This window comes from Trichosurus vulpecula, chromosome 7 (assembly GCF_011100635.1).
Source record: "Trichosurus vulpecula isolate mTriVul1 chromosome 7, mTriVul1.pri, whole genome shotgun sequence".
In the NCBI taxonomy this organism is placed as follows: Eukaryota; Metazoa; Chordata; class Mammalia; order Diprotodontia; family Phalangeridae; genus Trichosurus; species Trichosurus vulpecula.
In genome coordinates, this window is record NC_050579.1 from 142,636,701 (window position 1) to 142,650,939 (window position 14,239).

Consider the following 14,239-nt stretch of genomic DNA (forward strand, 5'->3'; position numbering starts at 1 on the left):
AATTGTATATATCAAAATAGTAAATGTACATTTAAATGGACTTTAAATGGTATTTGTTTATAGAAGTTATTTTAACTGTTATTTTGGTATTATGTTTATTTTCGTGGTCTTTTAATAAAAAGTAATATCAATCAGTAAACATTTTTTTAAGAGTCTACTAAGTATCAGGCACTGTGCTAAACATTGGGGATACAAAAAGAGGCAAAAGACATTCCCTTCCCTCAAGGAGCTCACAGTCCAATGGGGAGACAAGGAATAGATATATGCAGACAATCTATATACAGGATAAATAGGTTATAGTTAACAAAGGGAAGGCACAAGAATTAAGATGGCTTGGAAAAGGTTTCCTGTAGAAGATGGGATTTCAAGGAAGCCAGTGTCACTGGATGGAAGAGTAGAGAGTAAATTTATTGGATTATGTTACTGCTACAAGATAATGATTAAGATAGGATTAAAGATTAAAAAAGCTTTATTTTCTTTGGTATTCACCTACTAAAAAGATTTATATGTTTTGAAAATAAGTAAATACATTACACATGAATTCTTAATTATGGATTATTTAAAGCTTTGCTTTTTTGTTACAATTGAAGTAATTCCAGTGTCTTGATTAAATATTGCTCAATTAATTTGATTAGGTCTGGATTATTTTTTCCATTAAATTAAAAAAATACACCTTTTTCCATTGTCTAAAAAGGATTGTAAAAAGTTTCTGTGAATCATTAAATAGTTCCTAAGGATGACTGGATTTTAGTGATGGGAAAAATACCTTCCATATCCTAGAATGAGGTAATAGTTTTGGAACATTATTATAAGATATTACTTATTTAAAAACACACCTAGTCTAAAATGATTTTGAAATATATGTGTTTATTCTTTTATCTTCTTTCCATGAATTAAAATGAAGAAATTGGAATACATGACCTCTAAGGTCACCCAATTCAATGATCTTATCCTAAAAATAATTTAAGTAATTTTTTTTTAAATTTCAAGGTATATGGAAGAAATTGTGGGGAGTACTCTGTCACTATTATCAATTAAGCATGACCAAAGTCTACTTGTCTCACAAAAGATTTTGGATCCAATCTATTTTTTGGCATTACTTGATGTCAAGGCTGTGTGGTTCAATAAATGGATGGTAAGAGAAAATGGAATATGTTGGTAGATTGTAAGTACCTTAATATTGTGTTTAATGTATAAAGTTAGGGAACTTTAAAAATGTCTTAAAAGCCATTTCAATGAATATTTATTGAGTGCAATATAATGTTATTTTAGATCAAATATGTTTTCATGAAAAAATTTAATATTAATTTTATTTTTCTTCTTGTAGTAGAACATTGGGGGAAAGTATTTAATTTATTTTGCACCATCAGTTGATGGCCAGAGCTTGAACATGTGATTCAAAAAGTGTATTTTGGATGTAATTGTGGCCACTGACATTTCTCCAGGAACCTTCTGCTTCTTGTTAGTAGTAATGAACCTTATTTGCAACAGGGTTTTCTCTTATGAAATAGTGCTGCTGCCTTTAATAGATGCTGCTCAATGTTTAAAACTGTGCCATTGGGGTAGTGTTTATGCTCCCTACCTCTGATTATTATCTCCCTTTCCTTGTACTGTGTTTTACTCAGTGAATAACACAGAATGGCGGAGGTTTGGAAAGAGAGCAGACCACATCTACTACTTTAGGGTGGAGTTAAAGTTTCTGATACTGCTAACAATAGGTCATAGATTATTGAATTTTATGTCATTTACCCAACTATATAGTAAAGTTGTGATTAGCAATACCCAACAAACTGGGACAGTCACCAAGAATGTTGTTGGCTTTTTCCCCCCTGCATTTGATTTTTGAAAAAGATAAAAGTAACAATATTTACTTGGAATTTTAAGGTGATCAGAGAGTGGCCTATTATAAACACAAATTGATCCCATTATATCACATTGTCTATCTAGATCTCTATTTCTTTCTCTAAATGTATGGGAAGGGCATGATAAAAGCCAGCCTCTGCCAGGAAGATGTAGTTTCAAATCCTGTCTATGGAACATATAGATTGAGTGACCTTATGCACCCTGAGTGATCTTAATCCTTCAATAACCCTGGCAATTCTTTAAGAGGATAAATTGCTGAGGAGAGGGAAGGACCAGTCTACATTGCTAGAGGGTGTTTCCTTACCCCAGATCCAGTCTCTCCTACTATTCTGGGCCCAGCTCTTGACCTATTTGTAGTATAAGAAAAAAAGCTTAATATGATATTTTAGTACGAATAAAGTAGTGAATATTTTTCTTCTGTCCCATCTCTTAATGATAAAATAGTTTTGTGAAATGCATTTATTCATTTCAGTTCTCTTGATTGCTTTGGTTCTAATCCAATGCTAATAGAGAAATCTGCCTGGTGCTGATTAGGATGACTGAAAACTTAATTTATTGTGTCATTAATTATATAATTATTGGAAATGATGCAGAAAAAACTGATTTGGGGGGTTATAATTTGAACATCAAGTGAAATATAACTTACATTTTCTCCCTAATTTTAGCACGCATATTATAGCAGAACTGTGGTATTACGGCTTCTTGAAAAAAAATACAAATCTCTGGTAAGTACAAATGTACAAGAATTTGGAGGAAATAGTATTGCTAAAAACAAAAGCTATGTGGACCAGTCTTCATAACCAAAGTATCCAAAGATAAGTGTACTGATATACAAACTAAGCAAAATTATTAATCAAACTCTTAGTTAACCTTTTAAAACAATTCCTTAAAGCTCAAAAGGACTGAAATTGAAAACCCTCAATTGGGGGGGTGCATAGATGGGAGGAAGAGGGGAGGAAGGAGGCTAGGAAATGCATAAGATTAGTGCTAAAGTATTAAAGAATGGAGCAATCTTGTAATAGCAATATTTTTTGAATTATATATAATGTGATTGGAAAACATCTGAAATTTTAAAGAAAGGATATAGAAAAACTCAGGAACAAGAAGAATTTTTATATTGCCCAAATTAGTTTAAAAATTAAAAATAATGAATGGACAAGAAACTTAAAGGAATAATTAGATTACAGTATAACACCCATTAGAAAAATCCCATTATAGGAATTACTGTGAAACTTCTTTTTAAAGACATATTCTTTATCATACAGGATAATGGGAGACCCCGGTTAAACATCTGGAAAGAACAAGAATGCATTAAATATATTATAGATGTACATAGTTCTTCTTCTCCTCCCCCTTGTGCAGGGTTTCACTGAAGAAAGGTATAATGGAACAGAAGTTTGAACTCATCCAGGTCTCAGTTTGTCTTCACCCTTAGCATTTTGTGATGTAGGCACGGAGGAGCATTTTAAGATGTAACACTCTGTCTCAAGTTAGGAAACAGTTCTTCTCTAGTCTTGCTCGTGATTTACTTTCATGTTAGTTCTTTTGTATAAATACAAATAAAATTTTCACAGTCATGCATATAATAGTAGAAATACATATATATATACACTCATACAGACTCAGTAGAGTTCCTGCCATAAGTACTAATCCAAATTGGTAGTAAAGGAATAATAAAAATGTTTGAAATCAAGTCATTTATGGGAAAAGTTTAATATGTGGTAATTTAGCCTTATAAATGTGGTAAAATCTTGTGACGAAGCTGTTTATAACAAAGTGGATCCTGTTATATAATAGGTCATTAAATCATACCCCTTTGTTTATGGAGTGCTATATATTACACAGCAATGTGTAAACCTTATATTGTTCTTATCCCCTGAAGTCAACATTGTGATAGGGTTCTGTTGTATGTTAGAAAAATATTTTGGCCCATGTATGTTTTCACAAACCTTTGTTACTTAAGCACATCATATTGATCTAATTCATCTGAGGGCAGTAATTTTCAGCAGCCTGAAAAAGCAGAATCCTAAATACTTTGAATCATAATTTCCTTTTATTTTCTGAGAGCATTGTTTAAGAACTGACCTAATTTATCTTAAACCCTAGAATGAGTAACTGTGCAAATTTCTAGGATGCTTACAATTTGTTATTTTTGATAGATAACAACATCAGTTCAACAGTGTGTTCAATATTTTGAATCATGTGAAAATATGAGATCTGATGTAAATTTGTTACGTCCCAAACATTGTGGTAAGTGTTATTTTCCTTCAATAAAAATAAGAAATCAACTTAGTTTATTAACAAACATAAAAATTATTTAGAAAAACATAATTAATTTTATTTTTCAAATAAAGTAAATCTAGGTAGTTATGACAAGTTGTTTAATTTTCTTAGATACCATTAAAAGCAAACTTTCCCACAATGTTAAATGTATCACAAATAATTAAAGTTTTAGATTACATAATTATGCTGATTTCTTCCACATGTATAATTATTCAATTTATTCTATGTGATGTTTTCTAGTTCTGATTATTGCAACAGCCTTCTTTGTAGATCATTTTAATACCAAACTTAAATCCAAGAAACTTTCTTTGACTACTTGGCACCTACTAATTGCTCTGTTTTTTTGTACTCTTTTTGTACCTAGTTTTTATCCCACCACTTAACCGTTGATATTATAATGTATTTTATTTTTCTCTAGTTATATCACGCATATTCTCTTCCAACTTGGTTGTAAGCTTAATGAGGAGCAAAGACATTGCTTATACTTTCTTTGTATTCTAGTAGTGACTAGTCCAATACAGGGTACCAAGTAAGTCCATAGGAAGGGTGCTAGAGGCAGATGCTTTGTAGTAGAAGAGTTTTACCCAGTGGCAGGATTTTAATGTGCATGATTAGGCAAATATAATTATAGTACCTGTGTATTAGAGAAAGAGTAATCATGAAAGTATGTAAACATAATTATAATAGGTTTTAAAGTTAGTTTCAAATTTTGTTGCAATTAAATATTTATTTATTTGGTTTTTAGTGAAGCATCTCCATGTCCCTTAATTTTAAAAATCTGTTGATATTGAAGGAACTTAAATATTATGACTTCCCTTTGGTGTCTATTACAAACACCAAAGTGCAATAGCTACAGAAATTATACTCTTCTCTGGTATTGAGACTTGTTAAATTTCATTATGACTGCTTTCCTACACAGATGTAGATGAGAGGGAGATTTGTATCATGTGAAATTTTGCTAGTAAGGAAAACTGTCAGATCAGAGGAATAATAAATTTCTTACTTGTACCAGAATTTTCTGCGTTAGACTGTTAGTCACATAGCCATTAGAAAACAAAGAAGATAACTTGTAAATTTAAATTACATTAAAATGATTTTTAAAAATTTGTTTTTCTTTTAAGGGAATAAACAGAAGACTTTCTATTCAGGACAAGAATTGCAATATATTTATTTTGTTCACTCACTATGCCTCTTAGGAAGACTGTTGATCTATACACAAGGCAGGAAGCTATTTCCTGTAAAACTGACAAATGGAAAAGGTAAGAACCATTAGAATAAGTGAAAATTGTTCACAGATTTTAGTAGGTAGCCTTTAAATAGATTCAAAGTACATGTTTAAAATACTTGCCTTTGTTACATACCATACTTTTCAGAAAAGAGAATGCTGAGAATAAGGAAGTGATACTTGTTTCTGTTAAGAGATCACATGCTCACTTAAATGCTTGAGGCACCTAAGGCTTGCCATGGGACAATTATCCTCTAGATTCTGTCTGCTTCTCTCCCAAACATGTCCATTGTTTTGGAAAGCACTGATGGAACTACATAATATTCTACTCCTTAACTTATGTATCTTTAATAGGAAATTTCTTTAAATTTGACCATACACAGTAGGAGAGAAACTCAGATATTATTAAATCCAACCACTATGGAAAGTATGAATTCAGTTTACCTTTCTTCACAAATAGATTTTTAATCTTTGCTTAAAGACTTGTGGTGAAGGGGAACTATTTTAACTGCATTTGATTGGTTTAAATTTTATAAATCCTAAAAGAATAACCAATTCTCTATTCTGATTGCCTTGACTTTTTTCCCCATTGAATTTAACTGTAATTTTGAATTATTTCTATTCAGTTGAAATGGAAAAACTGCATCTTAAAATGGCTTATTTTGTTGGCTGAATGCAGAAACTGAGTTTCTGCTTGTTTCCTTTCTACCTCCCCTATGTCTTAGTTGCACCTGTAATTTTTTCAGTTATTTGAACAATGATTATTAAATGTGTGTCAGCTCCCCTATCTCTGTTGGAAAGCTAGGACTTCAGGCCATGGGACATAGGAGTAGGAGCAAGTGATTGTGTTTCATAAATTTGAGAATCTAAGGTAGTTTCATGTATATTAGAGGCCAATTTTTCTTCTCTGGTTTCTTTAGATTCAGTATCCCTTACAGATTTATTGGTATTGTTTATCCGCCTTATCTATTATTCTCCAAGTTGTCCAAAAATGACAGTAACAACACATGCAGGTAATTTTATATTTACTTTTTAATTGATAACAATTAAAGATTTAACTATCATAAGATTATCTATGTTACGTCAAGAATAGAAACAGCTTAATTGTATGTACAATAAAATCCATTATAGTGGAATTTTTTTCTCCTTTGTACGGTTTGTATTTTTTAAGTGTAAATTACATTTAACTATGTGCATTTAATGAATTGCTCTATTTGTTTGGGCCACCTTCTACTTTTTATCGACTGTATTTTTAAAAAGTTTTATTGGTGGCTTTTTTTGCATCACTACCCACAAACTGGTCTCATAAAAGTCGTTCTTTGGAAAAGATATGTATTTATTTGTTCATCACAAAAAGACAAATATTATTCATTATGAAGATCACTGAAAAATTTATTTTGCCCCCAATCTTTGCTAGATCTGGGATCCTCAGTTCTCTCTTACTATTGTTGGTAACTTTTGTGGCCATGCACCATGAAGAGTTCCTGTAATAAACTGCTAGTGACCACACCTCTTCATCGCTTTGTCTCTCTCTAACTTATACATTTATCAAATGTTTTATTTTCCCCCAACTATATGAAAAACAATTTTTTAACATTCTTTTAAAAAAATTTTGAATTTCAACTTCTCTCCCTCCCTCCCTTCTCCCCTCATTTAGAAGGCAAGCAATTTGTCTTGCAAAACATATTTCTGTATTAGTCATGTTGTGAAAGAAAATATCAAAATTAAAAAAAAACACCAAGAAAAATAAAGAAAGTAAAAAAAAAAGTGTGCTGTGATCTGCATTCAGACTCCATCACTTCTTCCTCTGGAGATAGATAGCATTTTTCATCATAAGTCCTTTAGAATTGTCTTGGATCATTGTATTGCTGAGAATAGCTAAGCCATTTACAATTGATCATTGTACAATATTGATGTTTATGTATACCATGTTGTTCTGGTTCTGTTCATTTAACTTTGCATCAGTTCATGTAAGTCTTTCCAGGTTGTTCTGAGAGCATCCTGCTTATTATTTTCTTATAGCATAATAGTATTCCATCACAATCATGTAGCACAACTTGTTTAGCCATCCCCCAATTGATGGGCATCCCCTCAATTTCTAATTCTTTGCCAGCACTAAAAGAGCTGCTATAAATATTTGTGTACATGTAGGTCCTTTTCCTTTTTTATTTTATTTTTTTAATCTCTTTGGGATACAGACCCAGTAGTGGTATTGCTGGGTCAAAGGGTACACATGATTTTATAGTCCTTTAGGCATAGTTCGAAATTGCACTCCAGAATAATTGAATCAGTTCCCAAGTTCTATCAACAGTACATCACTATCTCAATTTTCACATATACTCTTCAAGTTTTGTGATTTTCCTTTTCTGTCATATTAACCAATCTGATAGGTGTGGGGTGGTAGCTCAAAAGTAGTTTTAATTTTCATTTTCCTAATCAATAGTGATTTAGAGCACTTCTGCCTATAGATAGTTTGGAGTACTTTTGAAAACTGCCTGTTCATATCCTTTGACGGTTTATCATTTTGAGAATGGCTCTTATTTTTATAAATTTGAGAAATGAGACCTTTATTAGAGAAACTTGTAATATTTTTTCACTGTTATGATTACTTAACTTTGTATTTTCCTCCATCATCATTTTTCCCGTTTATCCTATTCTCTTGCTCCTTTCACCCTGTCCATCCTCAAGTGTTTTGCTTCTGACTTTTACCTCCCCCAATCTTCCCTTCCCTTTATCACCCCCACTGCCCTGCATTTTTCCCCTTTCCTTCCTACTTTCTTATAGAGTAAGATAGATTTCTATACCCAAGTGAATGTGTGTGTTATTCCCTTTTTGAGCCAATTCTGATGCGATCAAGGTTCAGGCTCTTCCCCCACTTTTTGCCCCCACATTCCCCATTTCTCACTCTGTTGTAAAAGCTCTTTCATGTGAGATAATTTAGACCATTCTACATTTTCCTTTTCCCTTCTCCAAGTACATTTGTCTTCTTCACCCTTTAACTGTATTTTATTAAATATCCCGTCGTATTCATCTCACCCTTGACCTCTGTCTATGTAAACTCCTACTAACTGCCCTAATAATGATAAAGTTCTTAGGAATTACAAGTATCATCTTCTCATGTAAGAATGTAAAGTATTTAACCTTATTGAATCCCTTATGATGTCTCTCCTTTTTACCTTTTTATACTTCTCTTGAGTCTTATTTTCAAAAGTCAGATTTTCTGTTCATATCTGATTTTTTCATCAGGAGTACTTGAAAGTCCTCTATTTCATTGAATGCCCATTTTCTGTTCCCCCCCTCCCCCCACCCATTATGCTCAGTTTTGCTTGGTGAGTGATTCTTGGTTGTAATCCTAGATCCTCTGCCCACTGGAATAGCATATACCAAGGCCTTCACTCTTTTAATGTGGAAGCTGCTAAATCTTATGTTATCTTGACGGTGCCTCAATGATATTTGAATTATTTCTTTCTGACTTCTTGCAGTATTTTCTCCTTGACATGGGCACTCTGGAATATGGCGAAAATGTTTTGGGGAATTTTCATTTTGGCGTCTCTTTCAGGAGGTGATTGGGGGATTCTTTCAATTTCAATTTTACCCTCTGGGTCTAAGATATTAAAGCAGTTTTCCTTGATAATTTCTTCAAATGTGTTGTCTAGGTTCTTTTTTTTTGTTCATGGCTTTCAGGTAGTCCAATAATCTTTAATTGTCTTTCTTCAATCTATTTTCCAGATCAGTTGTTTTTCCAGTGAGATATTTCACATGTTCTTTTATTTTTTTTCATTCTTTTGATTTTTATTGTTTCTTGATGTTTCTTGGATTCATTAGGTTCTTTTTGCCCAATTTTAATTTTTAAGGAATTATTTTCTTCATTGAACTTTTATGCTTCCTTTTTCATTTGGCCAGTTCTGTTCTTTAAAGGAGTTCTCTTAGATGATTTTTTGTATATCTTTTTACATTTGGCTAACGCTGCTTTTTAAGGAGTTTTTCTCTTCAGTGGATTTTTGTGTCTCTTTTACCATTTGTCCCTTTCTGGTTTTTTAAGGTGTTAATTTCTTCAGCATTTTTTGTCTCCTTACCAAGCTAACTTTTTTTTCATGATTTTTCTTACATGATGCTCTCTGCCCCCCACCCTAATTTTCTTCTCTCTCTCTCTCATTTGATTGTTAAAATCTATTTTGAGCTCTTCTAGGAATTCTTTTGGGCCTGAGACCAATTCAAGTTTTTCTTTGAGGTTTTGGATACAATAACAGCTTCAACTTTGTTGTCGTCTTCTGAGTTTATGTTTTGATATTTTCTGTCACCATAGTAATTTATTTTGGTCAGGTTCTTTTTTTTGGCTTGCTCATTTTTCTAGCCTATTTCTTGACTTTTAACTTTATCTTAAAGTTGGGTTCTTCTCCTGGGCAGAGGGGGGTCACTGTCTCAAGCTTCAGGGTTGATTTTTTTTTTTTGCAGTGGCTTTCAGAGCTAGTTCTGGGGGTCCGTAAGTTTTCAGTTCTCCCAAGGTGGTATGATCTAGGGAACGGTGTGTTTACTAGCCTACTGGCCTTTAGTCTGGTATGTGAGTGATTATAAGCCCTCTTTTCCACCCTGGAATTGTGATGGTAGCCCCTGCTCCACTATAGCTGCAAGCTTTGGTATTCTAGTGCTCCTTCTCACCCTGGGATTGTGACTCAAAACTGCAACCTGAATTTACATATGGGCAATACAACAGAGTCCTGTACCCAGGGCCAGTAAAGGGACCCCTATAATCTCCTTTTGACCAACTTTCTGACTCACCCCCCCCCCCCCGCCCCAGTCTGTGGCCTGGGCACTTGGGAATACACCTCTACGCTTTCTGAATCAGTCACCCCCAAGGCCTGCTGCTCCTTGCTGGGGTATGGCCTACACTGGACTGTGCTCCACTCTCACCCTGGTGTGACAGATCTTTTGTGACGACCTTTGAAATTGTCTTAGGCTGGAAAATTGTTTTACCTTGTCCTTTTGGAGGTTTTGCCACTCCACAATTCATTATGAGGTGTTAAAGTTGTTTGGAGGGGAATTTGGGAGAGCTCAGCTCAGTCTCTGCCTTTGCTCTTAACGTCTTGTTTTCCCCACCCCTATTGTTGTCTTTTAAGTTATATAAATACTAAAAATCCTTATGCTGGTTTTAGTGAATATACAGTTGACAATGTATGTAGTAGTGCAGTAAAACACACAATGTATGCAGTAATACAATAAAACACTTTTTTAAAAAATTTATTTATTTAACATATTTAGTTTTCAGCATTGATTTTCACAAGAGTTTGAATTACAAATTTTCTCCCCATTTCTGCCCTCCTCCCCACTCCAAGATGGCGTATATTCTGGTTGCCCTGTTCCCCAGTCAGCCCTCCCTTCTGTCTTCCCACTCCCCTCCCATCCCCTTTTCCTTTCCTTTCTTGTAGGGCAAGATAAATTTCTACGCCTCATTGCCTGTGTGTCTTATTTTCTAGTTGCATGCAAAAACTTTTTTTTTGTTTGTTTTTGAACATCTGTTTTTAAAACTTTGAGGTCCAAATTCTCTCCCCTCTTCCCTTCCCACCCACCCTCCCTAAGAAGTTAAGCAATTCAACATAGGCCACATGTGTATCATTATGTATAACTCTTCCACAATACTCATGTTGTGTAAGACTAACTATATTTTGCTCTTTCCCAACCCATCCCCCTTTATTGAATTTTCTCCCTTGACCCTGTTCCCTTTCCAAAGTGTTTGTTTTTGATTACCTCCACCCCCATCTGCCCTCCCCTCCATCATCCCCCCCTTTTTTATCTTCTTCCCTCTTCTTTCCTGTGGGGTAAGATACCGAATTGAGTATGTATGGTATTCCCTCCTCAGGCCAAATTTGATGAGATCAAGATTCACTCATGTCCCCCCCTCACCTGCCCTCTCCCCTCCTCCCACAGAAATGCTTCCTCTTGCCACCTTTATGCGACATAATCCACCCCATTCTATCTCTCCCTATCTCCCTCTCTCAATATATTCCTCTCTCATCCCTTAATTTGATTTTATTTCTTTTAGATATCTTCCCTTCATCTTCAACTCACCCTGTGTCTGCTCTCTCTCTCTCTCTCTCTCTCTCTCTCTCTCTCTCTCTCTCTCTTCATATATATATATATATATATATATATATATATATATATATATATACACATACACACACACACACACACACACACACACACATATTCCCTTCAGCTACCCTAATACTGAGGTCTCATGAATCATATTTGTCATCTTTCCATGTAGGAATGTAAACAAAACAGTTCAACTTTAGTAAGTCCCTTGCGATTTCTTTTTCTTGTTCTTTTTCTTGATTACCTTTTCATGCTTCTCTTGATTCTTGTGTTTGAAAGTCAAATTTTCTATTCAGCTCTGGTCTTTTCACTGAGAAAGCTTGAAAGTCCTCTATTTTATTGAAAGTCCATATTTTGCCTTGGAGCTTGATACTCAGTTTTGCTGGGTAGGTGATTCTAGGTTTTAATCCTAGCTCCATTGACCTCCGGAATATCGTATTCCAAGCCCTTCGATCTCTTAATGTAGAAGCTGCCAGGTCTTGGGTTATTCTGATTGTGTTTCCACAATACTCAAATTGTTTCTTTCTGGCTGCTTGCAGTATTTTCTCCTTGATCTGGGAGCTCTGGAATTTGGAGACGATATTCCTAGGAGATTTCTTTTTGGGATCTATTTGAGGAGGCGATTGATGGATTCTTTCAATTTCTGTTTCTATTTTGTGGAAGCAACCGCAGCTGTAGTTCTGTAGCTGCCGCACCTCCCCTGCCCCTGGGGCGGTGGCTGAACCAGGAACTCTATCACCCTGTCCCCAGCAGCTTTTCCCAGTCACCTTCTCTGTTGTCTTTGGTGTTTATGGGTTGAGAAGTCTGCTAACTGCCACAGCTCACTGATTCAGGGCACTATGCCTGTTCTACCTGGCTCCGGGTCTGGTTGGTCCTGGTGCAGCCGAAGCTGGGCTCTGGGCCTCTCTCCTCCCAGCTCCATGCGATAGACCCTTCTCAGTGACCATCTGGGCTGTCCTGGTCTGGAGCCCTGCTTCCTTGTTTCTGCAGCTCTAGAATTTGTTCAGAGCCATTTTTATAGGTGTTTGGAGGGACCTGGGGAGGAGCTTAAGCAAGTCCCTGCTTTCCAGCCGCCATCTTGACTGTGCCCCCTATGCATAGATTTTAAATACATCTACATATTATTTATTTTTGTTATTCCTTTGTAATCATTAAGTCTTCAAGTTTTCACCTTGTTCCCAGTTTAGAAAAAAGGTTCAATACTTTATCTTTGGCCATTCACTTATTTCCATTCCCTTACTGCTCCTAAGCAATCAGCTTCCAAGGAGGAAGATTACCATATAAATGCAAGCATCACAATGATCTGTTTCTAAATTATCCACTTAGCTTAGGATACCTTCCTCCTAACTCTTTGACTTCCATTGTGTGTTATATCAAAGCCGTAGTCAAACTGTATCTTTTTCTCAGAATTTCAAAAAAAAGAAAGTCATAGAAATTTAACATGGAAATGAACCCCATCCTTATCAGATTTGCCCACTGTAAATCAATTTGAATTGTTTACGTAGCATTTTGGTTCAGTGGGTCCACAGTAGACTATTGAAACCCAAGGTCTGATTTCATCTAAGGATTTAGACTAACATTTTATGTAATCCAAGCAAGTTATTTGCCCTCCAAATACCTGTTCGTTCTTTCTTATAAAATTTAAATGAGAGGAAGTAATATATATTAAAATGTGCAGTCAGTGAGCACTTGGTTTGTAGTATTCTTAGTATCTTTTCTAGACTATTTAAAAGTTTATAATAATAATTTTGCACAATTATACAGTGTCTTAAGGTTTACAAAGTGCTTTTCAAAAATTATTTCATTTGATGCTCACAGAAATTCTACGAAGTGCTGTCTTTATCACTCTTTTACAGATGAGGAAATTGGGAGTCAGTAAGGTATAAATGACTTGCTCAAGGTCACACAGCTACTAAGTATATTAGGTTAGGTTTTGAACCTGGATTTTGTCTCCACATCCAACACACGACCCATGATACAACACAGCATTTGATGTTTCTGGAACATCCATCATTCAACATTGTTTAATTTATACATCTGCAATTTTCTATAGAATAATTTTGGAAAGGGCGGTGGATTTTATCAGATGACCTGAATTCAAGTGCTGACTCTCACCTTTCTTAGCTGTGTTGATCTTGGGCAACTCCCTTGTATTAATAGGATTATAAATGTATAGCTAGGCATAACCTTAGAGCAGGGAATGATAAGGAATTTTAAGAGGAAGGGAACAGAAGAGGAGGGAGTTCATGGCAAATGACCTCCATTTTCTTAGTGAGGTAGGCAATAAATTCCTCAGCTGAGAGCAAAGAGGGAGGTGTGGCAGGTTTGAGGAGAGAAAAGGTATGGGACATCTTGTATAGGGAACAGGATAAAGAATTTATGGTGGGGATAAATGAATTGCCAGTTTGAAGTTAGCTAGTGTCCTGATGTACTGTATCTAATCTGAATGGTTATATGACTTCATCCAGATCTGTATCAGTAAGGCAAGATTCATGACCTCGAAGATGTCCTGGAACATGCCTGTGTATTTCGGAATCACAAAGTGTAAGAGATTCTCTAGGTAGAAGCAGAGGAGGTATAACATTTATTTAGACACCAGAGAATCAAATCCCAGAATCAGTAATTCCAGTTCAATATAGTAGTGAATTGTATTCCAAAACCGGGAAGTCTACCTCACTGTAACACCAAGTAAAGTATAACAGTATTACAGCAAGGAACCAAGTCATCCTGTAACCTTCCCCCCTGCTGAGGCCTTCCCCTAAACCCTCAGGA

The 14,239-nt window shown here is 35.0% G+C and overlaps 1 protein-coding gene across 6 annotated transcripts in view; it reads left to right on the forward strand.

Moving 5' to 3' along the window:
• The window catches only part of TBC1D32 (TBC1 domain family member 32), a 208,766-nt gene that overhangs the window by 40,901 nt on the left and 153,626 nt on the right, over positions 1-14,239 (forward strand). For all 6 annotated transcript variants that reach the window (XM_036767860.1, XM_036767862.1, XM_036767861.1 and 3 more), the window contains exons 10-14: positions 991-1,135; positions 2,529-2,588; positions 4,023-4,113; positions 5,268-5,405; positions 6,292-6,384. In XM_036767860.1, the coding sequence (XP_036623755.1) occupies positions 991-1,135; positions 2,529-2,588; positions 4,023-4,113; positions 5,268-5,405; positions 6,292-6,384 (527 nt within the window). The remainder of the gene's footprint in view (positions 1-990; positions 1,136-2,528; positions 2,589-4,022; positions 4,114-5,267; positions 5,406-6,291; positions 6,385-14,239) is intronic.